Here is a 20,071-nt window from a genome sequence, read left to right on the forward strand (position 1 = left end):
GGGCAGTGAGGGTAGCAAGTAGTATTCAAGGCAGGAGACATTCTAAATTATGTAGTGACAAAAATATTCTGGCTTTTACCAAAGACCACAAAATACACTGTATAACTTTACCTATACATAAACAAATGAAAATTAAGGCAAAAGTTTAGGTGATTTGAGACTAAAGGCAGAAGAGAACTTCTTGCCTATTCTTTTTTTAAAAAATATTTATTTTTTAGTTATAGGTGGACACAATATCTTTATTTTTATATAGTGCTGAGGATTGAACCCAGTGCCTCATGTATGCTAGGCGAGCACTCTACCTCTGAGCCACAACCCCAGCCCCTTGCCTACTCTTAATGGAATTTTATGGTAAAATTTGTTTGATACACATGAAGATAAGCCCACATTTCAATTAGTTTTTGACTAAATGCTTAAAAAAGATGATTTAACTTAATATTAGGCAATTATATATTTCATACACCATTGATCAAATTACTCTGAATTTCTCTATTACAATAATAACAAGATTAAATGATAATAAACCTTCTTAGTGAACTTCTAAACAAGAAGTTATACAGAAGGACCTCTCCCTAGATGCCCTCACCTGTTGCAGAATTGCTCCCAGGGAGTTCCTGTCCTTTTGATTCACTCCATCTTTCTGTAGTCTAGCCAGGAGCTCAGGTTTCTTGTAGGTCTTTAGTGCCAGTAAGTGAATCACCCTGTCTCTGTATGGCCGCTGAGAAACACTGCTGCTGCCATGAGTCTTTCGAATTGTATTTGCAGGGTTCATGGGGGTTGACCTTTTCCTCTCCGGCACTGCATCTGAGATGGCTTGAGGTGCTTTCCGAATTTGCACTCTTTTCCCTAAAGCCCAGTGGAAATGACAATGTTACATGTTTGAGGGTTATAATATAATGAGCATTTTGGGTTCCACAACTCAGATTTAGGTACTTTTTCATTTCTGGAAGAAATAAAGGTCACTTTATTTCACTTTTTAGTTTACAGAGACCTGCAAACAAAAAGTATTCTAAATAAATGACCTAAAATTAGGACTTCTTTTGATGAAATCATTTCTTGAAATAAATACATATTATAGTTATTTGGCTACTAGGCTACACATGGATAATAATTATAGACACAAATGTAACAGACTAGAAATTTTTAGATTGTAGGTTTTTCATAATAATTCCCATGCTTACCTGTCCAATTTATAGAACTTAAATCTGCATATTATATGACATTTCTGAACAGCAGAAAGGAATACAGTGAACACGGTAATAGGAGAAAAACCTGTCCAATCTCACTAAGAGCATATTCTTGGCTAACCTGGGTGACTAATAATTTCACAGATTCAGAAGCCTTGAGAGGGGAGTCAACATCCACCAGGGATCTAGTAATGATATTCTTTTTCAAAAAGTCATAACAAATTCTAGAAGTAAAAAATCAAAACAATAACAACAAGAAACAAACAAAAAGAAAACACCAACCAATAAATAAAATCAACCAACCCACAAACTAAACAATCTCACAGAGGCAAACAGATCTGCCCTCTGTGAGCTGGGACTAAAGGAACGGATGGATTATGGTTGGAGGAATGGAAAATGGTACAAAGGAGGCCTTCACGCCATTGCCTAATGGACCAGGGCCATTCATGTGGGTAACCCATTTTCTGTTTGGACTGAACACTGACACTTGGCAAATGGCTACTTTATAGAAAATGTGTGGGCTGACACGATACTACGTGTATGTGCGAAGCTACCCAGAGATGACTGGTTACCGAAGACCCTGGTAATCATTCCTTGTTGAAGGGACAGAAAGTAGCATGAAATGTATAAGACCCTCCTTTTATGATTTCTGAGTTAGAATCTTTCAGATCCTTTAGATCACATTAAGCCCAACTCCAAGCCCTCTGGTTAAAAGTGGGGGAAGAACTAGTAATAATGTACAATGTGGGGCAATTACATTAGGAACAGGACTAACAACTAGAAACAATAAATAATTACAGCAATTTTCATGAGCTGTGGCCTAGGGTGAATCAGTTCTAATGAAGAGTAACTCTGTCCATGTTGGGCTCCCCATGCTTGGCAGTTGCTTGACACCATCCTATCTCAAGAAAGAGGAAAAGGAGAAATATTCTCTGGAAACCTCTATCAGCTAGGCTGTTTCTTTACTATTCAGACATAACTGATTGCAAATATCAGATCAAAGTACTGCACAACAAAGGAACTCACCATTAAGGAGACTGTGTCTAATGATATGAAAAACTATTAAACTACTTGGAGTTTTGGAGATATCTGATTTCTTTATTTTCTTTTTTTTGTAATTTAGAGACAGCTGGATCAATGTAAGATGCAAAGGGACCTAATATTTACCAGGCATCAGTTATGTGAGGACAGTATGCTAACAGCTTCATAAACATTACATCATTAGATCTTTCAGTAATCTGAAAAGGTGAACATTGCCCCCATTTCGCAGATGAGGTATCTGAGGCTTTCAGTGAGATATGCTCAAATGGTGAAGTGCTCACTTAGCATATGGGATTTTCTATGATTGATACCCAAATTTTCTCATTGTACTTCTTTGTTTTGCTGTTGGTCCATATTAGATTGTTAACTCCATGAGGGCAGGACTATGGTTGTTTTCTCTACCAGCAGATTATGAATCAGTGTTTGATAACAGAGTGAATGAGAACAAGACAGCAAATAAACAGAGGAGTAGGAATCAACAGAGCTATATTTTCCCATATTGCCATATGGGAATTATTACTATTCTCCAGTATTGATAGTCTGTGGACACACTGAAATTTCTAAAATGAAATTTTAAACTCAAACTTTCCAACCTGACATTTCTCAGTTGTAATAGTGTTAACATTACCATTCTTTGAAAATTTAACATGAACTTGTGAGAAAAAAAATAGGATCGGGGTCATAAAAATATAGGAAATGCCATAAATTCCACACTTGCCAAGTCTTGCAAAAGAAAGAAACCTGTTTCACTCCTTTCCAAACCAAGCTGACTGATGGATCATTTGGAATGAATTCAAGCCAGCAAGGCAAATAAAAATAAAAACAAAGTGAGAGCACTGCTGCTGTGCTCCAGCTTCCCCACCTCCTCTGAACCTCTCTTTGTCTCTGCTCCTTGGCCTCAGAGGGGCTCCAAGGTCTATGGGTTTAACCCCACCTTCCCAGAATCAGGCAGAAATAAATAAGGGAGGCTAACACTCCCCTAAGAGGGGAATAGGTATGATGTTTAATGGGAAATGAGAATCTGGTCAGGGAAAAAACAGAGCTGGGCCTAGTGACAGGCTGTCATCTCCCTCTGGATCCCTCACCCCCAATACATGCACTTCACTTTTTATCTCCTTTTTCTTTTAGACAGTCAAACCGTAACCCATTTTTTTTTTTTTTTTTCAAATGCTTGAAAGAACAACCCAGATACACTGGGTCACTGAATTGCACTGATCACTTGCTTGCTGCCTCCTCATTCCTCCTGTGCTATACAACCAGGAGGAAGACCTTGGGTTTAAGAAAAGACAGGTTACAGATGAGGAAAACATTGGTGATAGAAATATTTAGAGAATTGAGAAGCTAAAAAAAAAAAAAAAGAAGAAGAAGAAGAAGAAGAAGAAGAAAGCAAGAAAATGTCAGGTTTAAAGTGGGCAGAATGGCTTTATTTTTATTTTTAATATTTGCCTCAGAAAAGCCCTTTTAATAAAGCCTATGGGAAAAATCTAATTCTCTTTCCAGACCCAACTGCTAATCAATTCCCTAGGCTCCTTTATAAACAGCAGCAGTGGTACCAACAGGGCTGGGCAATCTGGGACTATATCTGAGTCGTTGTTTCATAACAAGGAGTCCACTTCTAACTCTTCCCTTTCTTATGCGATGGTAAAAGTGTTTCTCCCTCAATCTATTGGCTCTGAGTAAACAATCTGAAAGAGAGAGGTTAAAGCAGTCCATCAGAAAGAGAGGAAGGACTGTAGCCATCTTCTGAAGTTGCTTTTCTGGTCTAAGGAACCTGACCCAAAACCCTGGCAATACAGACCTGAGGCTTGAAAAACATCAGCAGGGTTGTGCTGATGACACGGCCTGGGTTATGATTAAATACATAATCCACTGCAATGGAATCCATACCCACCATTTGGCATTTGTGATCACTTTTTCAAAAGGTTTATTTAATAAATAAATAAATAAATAAATAAATAAATGCTCAATAGACACAAAATGTTAAAACTATAAAAGATTTTAGATATTATCTGGTTCAAATACCTCTTTAATATTTGAGAAAATTAAAATGCTAAATGATTTCTCTAGTCATTCAAATATGTGTTAACTCATTGAAATTAAGGAGGGTGAGGGAAAGTTTCAAATAGAATCTTAGAAATAATATTAATTGTTATTTTAAATTCCCAAATAAATATTAGTACATATAAAGATTTGCAATTCATAAAAGTCCAGAATTTAGGTTGTAAGTTATAAGTAGACTTAAGATACTGGTAAAACAGAAGTCAGGGTGACTAGTGATTTTTTTCTTAGACAAATACAGTAATGTTCACCCTGACATAAATGTCATGACTAGAACTGAAAATGTTACTCAAGAAATAAAAGTATTGTTTTCTAGATTAAAGTTGCTCTGCTCCTCTCTAGGCAAATAGGTTTTGCTTTGTTCAGCTCACAAAAGGGTTGCAGGAGCTCATATTCCTGGTGATTAGGCCAGGTGACCTTGGACCTCTAAGAGCACAGTCTCTATCCCATAAGCTGGGTTTGTGCCCTAGTTCAGCTGTGAGAGGCCTGGTGTGGCATCATGCCACCACTGTACCACAGCAGGACAGCACTGTTCTCATTTGCCTCCACCCAGGCTGACACCGCTGAAGGAAACCTGGTTCTGCAGGTACTGAGGCAGCATAGGTGAGCTTTTGGTGTCATTTTACATGGTATAGTCAATTATGAACTAAAGGGGCATGTCCTGCTGTTTTAGGAAGAGAACATGTTCACGAGGCCATGCCTATATCATTTGCTATTTGCTGAGCCCAACAACTAGATGTGTAAAATGGAGAGATAATCATAACCTACTTCCTAGAGTGATCATGAGACTCAGATGAGTAACCACAGGTAAAGCGCTAGCTGATACCTTGTGCTAAATTATTTCTCTATTCATTCAAATATGTGTTAACCCACTGAAATTAAGGAGGGTGAGGGAAAGCACTCAGTAAGTGCTGGGTAATATATTTTGAAGAACAAAATTAATTGGATACTTCTGAGATTCAGAAAAAAGCAGGAAGATACAAACCAAGCTGCTTAGTTGGAAAGAAACATGTGGAAAAGAAGTGGCAATGGATACAGTTAAATGCAAAAGATCAAAACTTGACAAAACTAAGTACAGTAAAAAAACAAAAACAAACAACAGACAATCCAATTAGGATACTAGAGTCTTCAAAATTGATTAGACTTTTATTAAGAGCAGTATGTCCAGTTTTGAACTCTGAGGTGAAGAATTGGAGGCAGGCCAGAGGGGAACACTAAAAGTAATTAAAGGGTGGGGATATGGGCCATATTAAGAAAAGTTAAAAGGATCTGGGATCATGTGATCTAGAGAATAAAAGGATGCAAAGGTTAATGACAATATTAAGGTCAAGGAAGAACACTGTGCTATGACAGTCAGTGCCAGGGCACTGAGGACAAAGCAAACAGGATGAGGCTGAATAGGACATTTGGGCTGGCAGAGATCACTGCAGGGCACAGAGGGGAGGATAGCCCTTCTTAGAATGGGGAGATAGAATGCTTCATACATAAACTTTAGTAAGCTCAAATTTCGTATAGTTACCCCAAATGTACATAAATTATTTGCAATGCTTACAAGAAATCCTGTGAGTTCTAAAATTCCTAATCCCATTAGGAAGTGCATGGTCTTTGGGATTTTGGGTGTTGAAAATTTTGTTGTATAAGTTATAAGTAAACACCTGACCAATCATTGATGATTTTCAAGTTTTGAAATAAATCAAGATGAGAGTTTTCAGCTAGTTATATTGGGAGGGGAAAAATCATTTTCATGATTTGAGTCTTCTATTCTTTTGTCATACACATCAATTTGCCTCACTGTTTATAAAACGTTGGTATGGGACAGAATCAAACAACACTTTCAAGCAGGCAGATAATTCATAGTTAGTACTTAAATGTAATGAGAGATATTGTGCATCTTAAAAATAGCTTGAGATTTAGCCTACTAGCACAGAAAGCTAATTAAGTCACTTATGAGAAGAAAGGAGAATGAAAGGAGGCTGGAAGTTGTTACCTCACTCAGTAGGAAAGGGAAGGTATAAAAGTCTCATTGTTGGTAACTTACTAGGCATGGAACCCAGCCCCATGGGTATATATACCTGGGGAAGCCATGAATTGTTGTTAAACCAAACTAAATGTATCTAAGCTAAGCACCAAGTCCCAGGAGCATTGGCCTTATTCCAAAGAAATACTTATTAGAGTCACTAGTGGAGCCTTTAGAAGTTGAATGTATTATAGCTGGATCAGCTATAGAAAAATACAGAAGTAGAATTATATCAAACCTGGAAAGATGTTGATTAAGGAATTGACTCTTCAAGAGACTATTTTTATTAGAATGTAAATTTCTAAGTTAATATCCTTTCATCATTTACTATGATGACTTGCATTATGAAACCCACCAAGGACTCAAAAAGCTCATCTTCACTCTTGATCATTCTACTACTGTTAATAGTCACTGTGAATGACTCCTCAAAGTTGTTCAAGGCACTGCTCATAAAGAAGACTCATCTTGCTGGTCTGATCTTACTTCCTTTCGATCTGATGCATATTTGAGTGAGCTAATGATAAAGGCGATGGGCATGGTACAGGCTCTTAATTAATGGATAGATGAGTATGAGGATCATAATTGTGGTACCAAAGAGTCATCACCCTAATGCTTTGCTATAATGCTTTGCCATAAGCACATTTTATAGTCTTGTAATAAAAATTCCTCATTGTTTAAAGATCCTCTGAAAATACAAGAAAAATCTGCAACAGTGAGGTCAGCAACTCAGAAGTTCAAAATAGCTTTTACTGTTAAAAAAAAAAAATCCCTACAAAAGTGCAAAACAAGAACTATACTGTCCATCATAGAAATTACATCATCCAATGACAAAGAAAACACAACGGTACCACTGATAAGAACCCAGTACTGTAAAATAATAATAATTAGGCAACAGAGGATTCTGGATTCAGTAAAGTCATAAAACTTTAAAATATGTTATTCAACTAACTAGCAGTCTGAAGATAACAGATGACCTTTCTTTGACCACGTTATACAAAATGTTCTGAAAACTAGTTTGTGTTTTCATTAAATTAATATTACCCACATTTACCTACAGCGATCTTGAATTACTCCAATCAATCAGCAAGAAGAAGAAAGATATCTATACAAACCTACATATGGTCCACCGGGTTTGATAACTTTTGTGCTTCGGTTGCGGGATTCCTCCTCTGCCTGGGTCATTCTTTCTCTTGTCATCTGATATGAGTCATTTGTTGCACACACTGTAATTTTATCTTGTATAAATCCCAGGCAATTGAGCTGGGAGGCTCCAGAGCTGTCAAGTAAGACAGTGGCTTTGTCAGAGATGACCCTTATTTTGTACAATAAAGGTAAGCAAGATTTTTATTATCCCAACAATAGCAGCCCAAATAAATTTGCAATTCTAAAACAACTAATATTAATTTTAAATGTAAAAATTATTTAAAATATTTAAGTTCCTCTTCTTCATTTCATATCACATTTTTTCCATGTTCTATACAGAAAGGGTAAAATGAGCTCTCAGAGACCAAATCCATGAATTTTTTAAAACAAAAACTATTTGGAGTGAAGACCAAAGTCTTAATGAACACTACAGTTCTACTTTCATTTAATAATCAACTATTTCAAAAATTACCTATCACCAACATGAGAAATGTTTAAAAGTTTAATTTTAGTGGAACTATAATGTGAATGCTTTACAGATGACTGGATAAAACAAACCATAATTCTTTTTATTTTTAATAAGGTATTAATTTTAAGGCTAACATCAGAGCTTACTTTTGCATTATAAGACTAAACTTCCCCCAAATTTGTAGAATTTACATTTACTACCTTGTTAAATCTCTATATAACAAATATTAAAGAAAATACAGGGAAAATTATTTTTTGCAGAAATATTTTAAAAGATTCTAATTGGAACAACACAAATATTAACATTGGCCAAGACAGCTTTGTTTCAAAGTAATATGCTAATATAGGGGAATCTTGGTAATAGTTATAACTGGGGTTTTAAAAGAAAATATTATAAATTGGAATATAAAAGTAATGAAAATAACACTCTAGCTCTGGTCCTTTATGTCCAAACTGAATTGAAAATAACTTTGTTATATGATACTAAGAAATAAGTGTTGATTAAAATTTTGTAAATTGCTAATAACTGTATTTACAAATGCTTTTTTAAAAAATTAGTTCTTTCATCTCATAAATATTTATTGGGCAGGAACTGTATGCCAGGCAACATGAGAGGCGGGTCTGTGACAAGGACTTGACAAACATGGTCCTTCATTCAAGGAGCTCTCTAATAGGTGATAAGAATAAGTAAACTAGAAATTGCAACACAGTGTGAACAATTCCAGGAAGCAGGGGACCCTCTGGAGAGGCGTTTCACTTGATATCTGAGCTGATTAGAAAGATGACTAGATAAGGGGGATGAAGGACAAAAGTGTTCTAGGAGAATAAAACAACCTGCGTCAGCCCAAGGCAAATAAGAAGGCTTTCAGTTTGGCCACAGAGAGCTAAGAAAGGACAATTACCATGAGACTGAAGAGAGAATGAGAAATAGATCACGTAGGGCTTTGGGGGATTTATGGATATTGGACTTATTTCAAAAACACCAGGTTGAAAACAGAGAAAATACCTCATTTGTATTATAGGAAGATCAATCTGGATGGAGAATTGATGGGAAGCAAGAAGGATGCAAGAATGAAAGCTGAGACCATTTAAGGCTACTAAAGAACTACAGGCAGGAGGTGATAGCCTGAACCAGAGTAGGGCAGGGAAAAACACAGAAGGGTATCAAGAATCCAGAGATAGTGAGAATAGAGGATTGACAGGATTTGGTCAGTGATTAGAGAGAATAAGACATTAAAGATCATGCCAGATTACTTGGTATATAGAGCTGCTCTTTACTGAGACACTGAACTCAAAAGAAGGGTGGGTTAGGGATACCATTGGAAGAGAAATGAATTCAGTGTTGAAGACAGTGACAGAATGAAGGCCAGAAGGGGTATCAGAAGAGAACCAGCTGTGAAGAATATTATTATTTAAGCAAGGGCCGGGAGAGACCTCATGAGACTGAAAAAAACATAGCTAAAGAGGAAAACAGAAAAGTACTATATCATGGAAGCCATTTTAATGGAGTACTTCAAACAGGAGAGTGGCCATATGAAATGAAATGCTAGCCATAAGTCAGAATAATAAGGAACCTGTAAGTATCCACTGGGTTTAGGGCCAAGGAGGTCACAGCCCTCTTGGGGTATGTTTTAGTGGAATGGTGGGGGCTGAAGCCAGACTTTGTGTCAAGAAGTAAATGTAAGGGAGGTTGTTTTGGCTTTTTATGTTCTCTTTTAGTAAGACAGACTTGAGCTGAAAAGCCAGAGAAAGAGGACAAGGAGGTATAACCCTCAGGGGAGGCAGGATGGAGGGGGTAGATAGAGAGGAAACAACTGCAGTATACTGAAGGTCTGATGGCAGGAAGTTTGTGTTTTAACATCTCTCCCTGTTATCTGCTAAGTGATTCACATAGAGTAAGCTGAACCTATTGCCAATCATAATTAAGTTACTGCTTACATCATTCAAGGTCAAGGAACAGATTTTTACGTGAAAACAGGTGCCAATCCCTGTAAGTCAGAGGGTCCTCTAGATAAAATTCTTTATTGGTCCTTTCTTAACTGAGCTACCTTGGAAATCATACACTTGGACATATGTGTATAAATGTTCTGTTCATCATTCTTTGGCTTGGCTCACTGCTTCCTGTACTTGAGTAGATATTACTGTATGCCCAGTGCTCCAAACTATATATTTTCACTAAGCTTGTGAATAGAAAGATTTAAGGAGGTTTTGAAAGGTAATTTAGACTACGAAGTCTCATCCATTTTGTATATGAGAGAAGTGAGGTTTGGAAGGTTAAAAAAAAAAATAGATCAGGAAAGAGACTAGTTAATCCATATTGGTTGAAGATCAATTTGCTGGGCATTCATTTTGAACCCAGGTGACACTAAGAAACTAGAAAAAGGACACATGAAGAGCTTGCACTATTATAGGAGAGACAAGATGCATGGGGAAAATATTAAATAGAAAGGAAGGAGCCATATTATGGATAAATTTGCTTCCAGTCTGAGAAGTGAGTTTGGGTGCTTACTTATTTTCACAATGGGATTTCAATTTATTTCCATACCACATCATTTTACAATGCTCCTTGAATCACTGAATGGATACTAATATAGTTGCCCCAATTTTCTCACAACTGTTTCTATTCTTTTGATGCATGTTGGATAGTTTAATAACTGACCTTAAATCTTTCTCCAAATAAGTAGAAGTAAACATGAAGGGTTATTTATGATCTAAGAGTGAGACCATATTCCTTTTTATGATAAGACCAGTTTTGAAGAAGGGATTAAATTCCTTAATCAGAACCCAAGGGGACACAGAGTTCAATCTGATGTCAAAATGTCCTATTTTAATAAAATACAAGCATCATAGATGATGGCATCACAATGAGTCTAGAGTGGCCTGTGTTGTCTAAAGAATACTGCACTAGGAGTTGGGACTTGGTTTCCCTTTTGTCCAGTCACTAACTAACCAGCTGTGTGCCTTGGGTAGCTCACCTATTAAGTGAAGGGGTTGGCTTACATGATCCCACTATGAAAAATAAGCACCCAAACTCACTTCTCAGATAGGACCCTTGTACTTGGTGATACTACACATATCACAGGGCTGTCCCACAAAACTTTCTGCAGTGGTAGAAATGTACTATATCTATGCTGTCCCTAGGATAGTCAAATGTGGTTTTTGAGCTGGTAAAAGGCAATCAGTAAGAATGAACAATGGAGGTAGAGAGAAGTGATGGGAGGGGAGGGGAGGGGGTGAGGGGGACAGGGAGAGTGGGGGTGGATAGGAAGGGCAGCAGAATAAAATAGACACTAGTATTGTTGTATGTATATACATGTCTGTATAACCAATGTGATTCTGCAACCTGTACACTTAGAAAAATGAGAAATTATACCCAATTGATTCAAATGTATGATATGTCAAGATCATTGTATTGTCATGTGCAACTAATAAAAAAAATGAAAAAAAGAGAAAGAATTGAGAGAAGATCATAGTCATTCAGCTGCCTTTAAATTTATGTCCTCATATTGCTCCCTATAACCCATAATCTCCAAATAATACTTTTTTATAAATCCTTTCATTACCTTTGTGAATGATGATATTAAACTTGCATTTTTAGTTAAAAAAGAATGAACAATGGAAATGTAAATATTACCTCATCCTCACTTTTACCAATTGAAATGTAAACAGCTACATGTAGCCATCAAATTGAACAGTATAGAAAAGGCTATGATGATCTATAATTCATGCAATTGATATCAAAAACATGTTTAGGGGGAGTAATTTTCAGAAAGGAAAAAAATAAAATATACTCAGGGAAAGCAACATATTAAGGTTAAAAAAAAAAAGATTTAGTCATTTTAAATGAGAAGAGAAATTTAGAACTCTTTCAGTAACATGTCTTATTTTGTATCACTGCCTTCTGTTCCTGCTTGAGTCACAACTTTTCTCCCTTTTTGCAAGTACTTACACAGTTTCAAGTACTGCACTCATGAGCCACAAGGATGGACTGATACTGTTAAAGCCTCACACCTCAAAGAAAGGACAACCCCCAATGTTCCTTGTCTCTGTGGAGGCCCAAAGGCCCATTCTTGAATCAGGAACAACCAAAGTAAAGTAAAGCAAAACAAGTAGCTTATTGTTTCCAGAGGATCTAAGCAGATAAGAGCTTGTGGTACTCTGGGGTGGGTATGCATTCTTGTCTTCCTCTCTCCATGTTTAATTAATTTATTTTTTAACCAGGAAAAGTGCCTATTCCACTGAGTATAAACATTAAATACAGTATTAGACACTCTTACTAAAATGTAATGAATAAAACCTTTATAAAAAAATCTTCAAAATTATTTTTATTTAAAAACTCTTATTTTATAAGGCAACATTTTTTTTTAACCTTAAAATCCACCCTTATCCAGGGCAAGAATCTAAGAATTTTTGTGATTGTATTCCAGTGAAAAATATAAATTTAAGTGTGTAAGTGTGCTTAGCTCTGCAATTCAATTCTATAAATATTTATGGAATGACTAATGTGTATTTAATTAATTTTTTTAAAACTCTCGTAAGTAAAAATTTTCCCTTCAGTATACCTTGAAAAGTACTTACCTGGAGAATGTTTGCTGGATGCAGTCAAAGCTGCCCTGAGGGTTGTCTTTGCCCACATTTGACAAATAGAAGTTAAAGTTATGTACTTCATTGAGGGGATCACTTTTGGGAATTTTGACAAGCTGAAAGGGGTGAAGGGGGAGAAAGAGACCTCAAATTATTAATTTGCCAGAGAAGACTTTATAATTGACTTACTGGTTTTTCAAGTGGATCATTTTTAACCCCCTTGATATACATCTTTATAGCATTTAAATGATCAAATAATTAATTCAAGGAGTCTGACAAGTATGGCTATAACTCACCAATTCTTATTTCTATTTTCTACCCTTACATATCAGTAATCACTTCTGCTTAGTAATTAGCTTATAAGAGGAACTCTTCATTTCAAACTAGCAAATGATTACAATTCATATGGAAGTCATATTAGTGAATTTTCTAAAAAAACTCTTCCTCCTTTGAGCTAAACGTTTTCTCTTTGATATGTGCCCCTGATGATCGACTGCAAGATATTTAAATGGTCTCTGACATACAGTCCATATCCAATCTTTTGCTCTCTTAATAAAAACACATTTCATTAATTTTTGTTTCTTGAAGAAGAATAACTAGCAGCACGAGGTTAATATCATAATTACATTCAAAGGCAAAATGCAGCTAGGGTGTTTCTCCCTGCCCCACTATTCCCTGATTCATCATCATGTTTATACAACAGGGTCAGCAGTCTACAGAGAAGATTCTGCAAGCCACTCCCTGGCTGAGCCCCAGGCAATTGTGTGGAACCTACAGATGTGTTTTCTGTGGTCTTGCTCAAGGCTTGTTTCCCTACTAGATGGAAAACCCCATAAGCGAAGAAACAAGTGTTTCTCTAGATGATAAAGGCCCTGTATCAGGCACATTTCTTGGAATATGGGAGGAGACCAATAAACCTGTGTACAAGTTTTGGAATATTCTTCCTGTCTTTCAACTGCTTCACTCACCTCAACACCTGAAACTTTTCTTATATTTGTTCTGCAGAGGCTTCATTGGTGTTAAGTAAAGATTAAAAAGAGGGTTCATTGACAAGTATGTAAAGTATTACTTCCCACTCTCCAGCCCTCAAACACACAGAGTCTTGGTAACTTAGTATGTAAGTAGAAAGGGGTTAAATGTTTTATAATACTCATTTGTCTCAAAATCTGTTCTTTCTATTATTGGAAGATAAAAAGCTAACTGGCTACCAGGTATGTGACAGCTCATGAATGTGCTAGTGAGTACAAACATGTATTAGCAATAAAAGAGAATAAAATCATGGTTTGCAGGTAAATTGATGAAGCCGGAGAATATAATGCTGAGTGAAGTTAGCCAATCACAAAAAAAAACAAATGCCAAATGTTTTCACTGATGTAAGGAGGCTGATTCATAGTAGGGTTGGGAGGGGGAGCATGGGAGGATTAGATGAACTTTAGATAGGGCAAAGGGGTAGAAGGGGAAGGGAGGGGGTATGGGGGTTAAAAAGATGGTGGAATGAGATGGATATGATTACCCTAAGTACATGTATAAATACGCAAATGATGTGAATATACTTTGCATATAGAGCATGAAAAATTGTGCTCTATATGTGTAATATGAATGGTAACACATTCTACTGTCATATATAACAAATTAGAATTAAAAAAAATTATGGTCCCTGCCCTTGTAGAGGACACCCTGTAATCTCTGACTTAACCCATCTAAAGAGTCACAAACTGTGACCTACAAGAAAGACTTGGAGTCAACATCTCTAACTCTCCAGAAGAAGAGTGAAGAAAAGTAGAAGGGAGAGAGTGTGCACTATGTGGCACATACTAGACATGCAAGAGATATCTGTTGAAGGAATGAATGAACAAGGAGATGAAATAAGTCAAAGAAACAAATATTTCCAAAGGAAATTCAAAGACTCAGAGTTTAAAAGGTCAAGTTTTATGAAGTGCTGAGAGCTAGGTAATAATCCATAGTGCCTCTACTATCTATGAATTTAAACTATCTTTGTCTCCCTATTTTAAATTAACCCCAATTTCTGAGTAATAAGTCTCTACCTTTATTATCTAGTCTATAAACAATGTTTTGGGAGCACTACAATCACTATTTAATTCCTCCAATTTCCCCCAGTTCTAAAATGCTCTAACTTTGTGAACAAGTCTTAATGTACTGTCTGTAGGTAGTCATTAGGCTGTCTTACTGGGAGTGCAAACTCCACACCTAGTCTGCACCCACACTGGCAACTTCTTGATCCTACAGCAGTGGAAAATAGCAGGAGCTAAAGAAATGCTTGTGGCAAACACAAGAGAACTTGAAGTCCATCTCTATGCTGGTGTTAACAGCTTTCCCTGATACATGTTTTGGTTTTCCCAAGAACAGGGAAATGCTGCTGGTCAAGAAGGATATATCCTAGAGCCACCCTAAGACTTGGAGAGGAGGAAGACCGGTAGGAAAGGTGTGGACAACTGAAATCCCTTCCCCACCCCGACTCCCTGAACCTCCATCCATCTTCCTCACAACTTTCCATCTCCACCCGCAGAATCCAGTTGGGAAGATTTTCACAGTGGTTGAGGTTTCATCTTCAAGTCAGACTTTGGATTCAGTTGAGGTGGAAAGATTTCTTCTGTGAAGTTCAGGTTGGGGGAATAGAGAAATACTTTACCCATAAAAGTATGAAAGGTCACCCCATTTGGGAAATTCTAAGCTGTATTTTTTTTAAAAGTAGAGCCTTAAAGGGGCTAGAGTTGTGGTTCAGTGGTGGAGCACTTGCTTAGCACATGTGAGGCACTGGGCACTGGTTTGATCCTCAGCACCACATAAAAATAAATAAATAAAATAAAGGTATCATGTCCATCTACAACTTAAAAAAATAGAACCTTAAATTTTTTTTTCTATTTTTTAAAAGAATGACTGAAGTCTGTGCTAAAATTCTACAAACATGAATTATTCTTTCACTGAAAACTGTTAACTTAATTACTAGAGTTCTTTTTTTTTTTAAATTTTTTTATTGTTGGCTGTTCAAAACATTACATAGTTCTTGATATATCATATTTCACAATTTGATTCAAGTGGGTTATGAGCTCCCATTTTTACCCCATATACAGATTGCAGAATCACGTCAGTTACACATCCATTGATTTACATATTGCCATACTAGTGTCTGTTGTATTCTGCTGCCTTTCCTATCCTCTACTATCCCCCTCCCCTCCCCTCCCCTCTTCTCTCTCTGCTCCCTCTACTGACATTCGTTTGTCCCCCTTATATTATTTTTCCCCTTCCCCTCACTTCCTCTTGTATGTACTTTTGTATAACTCTGAGGGTCTCCTTCCATTTCCATGCATTTTCCCTTCTCTCTCCCTTTCCCTCCCACCTCTCATCCCTGTTTAATGTGAATCTTCTTCTCATGCTCTTCGACCCTACTCTGTTCTTAGTTACTCTCCTTATATCAAAGAAGACATTTGGCATTTGTTTTTTAGCTCAGATGTTTACTGACAAGTCATGGGAAAGCTCTTAACATATCTTTATATTAAGCATTAGATTTTTCCTATTTCATCCTCCAAACTTAGTCACATTTATATTTTTATGGTGAAAGAATGATCTTACTAAACATTTTTTTTCCATTTTATTATTTTTTTAACTAACACACATGTAGTTAGAGTCTTTTGTAAATGTGGAGATTTCTATCACAAAAATATCTTGTATGAAGTACATTTCTCAATATATTAAGGTCTGGCTTGATGGACAAAGGGGACTTTCATATTCTCATTTTTAAAAAGCCTCTTGAAGGGCTGGGGTTGTCGCTCAGTGGTACAGTGCTTGTCTCACATTTGTGAGGTACTAGGTTGGATCTTCAGCACCACATAAATAAATAAAATAAAAGTATTGTGCCCATCTACAACTAAAAAAAAAAAAAAAAGTCTTACACCCTACAGTGTAAAACTTTTCATTTTCTTCTGATTGGAAGTTATAAAACTTAAGTCATTTAGCTAAAAGTTTCAAGTAAATCCTGAGCATAGCCCCCATAACACAGTTACCCAGTACAGTATGTCAGGCTGAGGCCAAGAGATCTTGTATTAGTCATAAAGAATCAGACATCAATCAGTCCTGTAGAAAAGTCAAAATTCTGACTTCATTGCTGGTGTTAACTTCTTAAAGTGCCCATTTTACTTCAAATGAAAGAGGCCACTTTAACTTATTTGAGATATTTATTCTAGTTCTGTAACTTCCAATCAGAAGTAATTGAAAAGCAAATATGAAGCATACATGAGCCATAGAATGGCTAAATATCCTTTAAATAAGGCTCATGTGCATTTATTAACTTTTCATTTTCTTCTAATTGGAAGTTATAAAACTTAAGTTATTTAGCTAAAAGTTTCAAGTAAATCCTGAGTCCCTAAATATAAAGACATTCCCACTGACCTATTGGAAAAGCTTAAAATACCTAAAATTGAGAAGTTCCTATATCTTACCAAGGGATGTTCTTCCAAGACTGTTTCTAAATCAGACCTCAAAATTAATTTCCCATGGTAGTCAGCCCAGTTCCCCAAAGCTGTTCCTAGGCCCACCTTAACCAGTACATTTTCACTTCCCCATCCCTCTAGTCCATAAATTTGAAGGGCAGTTTTTCAGAACACGCTTTGTGACCATTTGGAAGAAAAAACCACCTACACAAGCTGTGGAACAGGCTCCCATATATTTAGAGGACATCACAGATGCATATCCACAAGTTCCTCTGACACTCTAGCTATCCAAAATGCTCTGGGTTAGATAACATCTCAAGATACCCCAGGTGTAGCCTTCAACACCTAGTTTAACTTCTTCATTTTATAAATTGGGGACAAACAGGCTCTGGTCTACTCTGAGATATCCTAGTTTAGTTGTGAAGCCTCCTCTCCCTCACCTGCTCTATAACCTGCTTTTCCCATTTATTGAGTGGCTTGCTCTCCTGAGTGAGCCAAAGTGTTTGTTATACAGACTTACCAGTTATAAACATAGTGCTACTCTTTATATCCATTTCACTCTTGAAGACATGCTTAGATATTGGTATAAATAAACTTTGTGTCTAATGGGTAACTTAACAAGAAAATATTACTTAGAAAGAATTAAAGATTGCCTGATTCCAAACAGTTTCTTATTCAAGCTGAAGGAAAGAAAAATATATCACCCTGTCTAGGTAACTGGAAGAGCAGATTTTAATTTTCATTCCAAAAATGAGAGACTGAAAATCAAAGGTTTAGGACCACAATCCACAATCCTCCTCCCAAACACCAGTCTGTCTTTGATAAAAAAGCTACAAAGACAAAGTTTCAGGAAACTTTCAGACATTTATAATTAACATAAACACTGTATACCGTATACCAAGATGTGTAAGTCAAAGCTTCTAATTATTCTCGGATACAAGCTCAGGCATGTGGCAATGGAATACTGTCTGAAAGGTCATTTCGACATCAAGTCACAGACCTGCTATTTACATAAGGATCCAGGGCAGAAGTGCAACGTGCATGCTGCTGCAACTTTTGCATCTGCTTAAAAGTGTATGCTAACATCTGCTTAAAAGCAGTCGGCACCTTTCCTGCAGAGGTTTCCTACCCTTAAGTCCAATAATACTCAGTATTGGATTGAGATATACACTAAATTAAAAATAGGGCCAGTAGTGTTTCTTCTCCCATTTATTTAAAAGCTTTGTGATTTTGTGAATATTATAAATGATTGAAGTGACAGAGCTCTTCTTTAGCAGCAATTCTATGAGTTTTAATATCCAACTTTTCTGCTAAGGTGACTATAAATGTTCAATGAGATACTCATGAACCAGTAATATTATAGTTTGATATGATAATTCCTGGTCTTAAAGTAGACCTATAAGAACAGAAGAGCTAAATTCACCTAGTTTAACTTCTTCGTTTTATAAACTGGGGACAAAGAGGCTCAGAGACTTGCTAAAGGTTATGTCCGTATTTTAAATTGCAATCCCTAGACTCTTAGTCCCCTTACCTTGCTCCATGGTTGCCCAAAATACTCATTACCATAATAGTCACATGTTATGTTTATGGTCTTTCTTCCCCCACCAAATATAAGCTCTGCAAAGACAGAGGCCTTTGTCTATTGTGTTCCCTGAATATATTGCCAGCATCTCCAATGGTACTGGCACAAAGTTGTCACTCAATACATATTTGTTGAATGAATGAAAATGTGGATTAGTGTCTAAGCCAAGGCTAGAACTGAAGTGTCTGCTTTCTTTCCACCAATATTTCCAAAGCATGCTGAAAAGTTTCCTTATGTAAAAAGGGAATTCTACCCTCAAATAAATTTGGGAAATGCCAGGTTAAACAAAATGACTTTCTTTGCTGTAGGTCCTTTCAACTTAGTAGTTTTTCCCAATTTGTATGACCTCAGAACCCATCTCCTCCACCCCTCCAGTTATCTTAGAAAGCCAGCTTGCCTCTTAAAATTATTTGGCTAATTTATCTATCATTCAACTGCACACTCAAATTCTTTCCAGATTCTTGATAATTCTAATTTCCTAACAATCTAGAAAATACAGTTTAGCTAGAAAAATATATTTGCATGTACCATTCAGACTGTACATGGTAGGTACAGAATAGATAATCTAGAATCAGAACAGAAAATAGAAACCTCAACCTGAAAGCCACAAGTCCTATTTTTCAAACTAGAGCAGCAGTTATAACATTAAGGCCCAACCGACATTATAGGTTTAGAGAAGGAAAATAAAAACCTCTCAGATCAGCCCAGATGTGCAAACAAATGCTGGGGGAGGAGTAGGAAGGAGAGGGCATCCTTCACCAGCAATAAAAAAAGTTAAGAATTAGAGAGATCAGTAAGAGCTAAGTATTTCTGAAGATAAGAAGGGTGGGAAGTGGAGAGATTCCAAAATACTTTCTTGCATGTGTTTCTACATCTGGAATTTCATATGAGAGAGATACTTTGCTGAGGAGAGTAGTACAAAATGCCAACTTCATCTAGCACAAAGAGAAATATTGGCAGTTATCCAAAAAAATTCAGTTCTTGTAGCAATTAACATAAATAATTCAGGACAAAATAAGTCCATTTATTTCTTTGAGTTCTTCCCTTTTAGTAAGATGTTTATAAAGTAAAACAAAATAGCTTTCCTTGTTGTTCTTCATATAGCTCTGTGAGATCCAATATTAGAATTTCTTAAGTAGTTCTGGATTGGAGAGTAGAACAGCCTAATACTGAGCTCTTCCCTGATTTTGGTAGGATCCAGAGTTACTGGAAAAATGATTACTTAGAATAGCACTCTCATTTCTGATGTATTCTTCGAAATTTATGACCCTTTTGGAGAAAACATTGGTGGCAACATTTCAAAACTAATTTTATTTGAAATTATAAGTAAGCAATAACATCTATAGAATACAAGTACTCATTTTAAAAAATCAAGTACACCCAAATTGCTATATAAATGAAACTGAAGAAACTGCCGAGTAATTGTTGGCTCTCTGAATATAATTACTCAATTAATACAAAGACAGCCTTCTGGTGTGTCAGATGAGGTGATGTTGATTAACTAATTGATTCATTTATTTAATTTATTCTACATATATTAACC

The 20,071-nt window shown here is 36.4% G+C and overlaps 1 protein-coding gene across 1 annotated transcript in view; it reads right to left on the reverse strand.

Annotated features, from left to right (window-relative positions):
• Positions 1–20,071, reverse strand: part of Ell2 (elongation factor for RNA polymerase II 2) — a 71,467-nt gene that overhangs the window by 17,565 nt on the left and 33,831 nt on the right. Inside the window, exons 3-5 of the mRNA XM_046428812.2 lie at positions 12,493–12,614; positions 7,416–7,579; positions 587–846 (exon numbers count right to left, since the gene is read on the reverse strand). Coding sequence (XP_046284768.1) covers positions 587–846; positions 7,416–7,579; positions 12,493–12,614 — 546 coding nt within the window. The remainder of the gene's footprint in view (positions 1–586; positions 847–7,415; positions 7,580–12,492; positions 12,615–20,071) is intronic.

The sequence above is a fragment of the Marmota monax genome, unplaced genomic scaffold (genome assembly GCF_021218885.2).
Source record: "Marmota monax isolate L192 unplaced genomic scaffold, Marmota_monax_Labrador192_F-V1.1 WCK01_AAM20220418_F8-fsc00018, whole genome shotgun sequence".
NCBI classification, from domain to species: Eukaryota; Metazoa; Chordata; class Mammalia; order Rodentia; family Sciuridae; genus Marmota; species Marmota monax.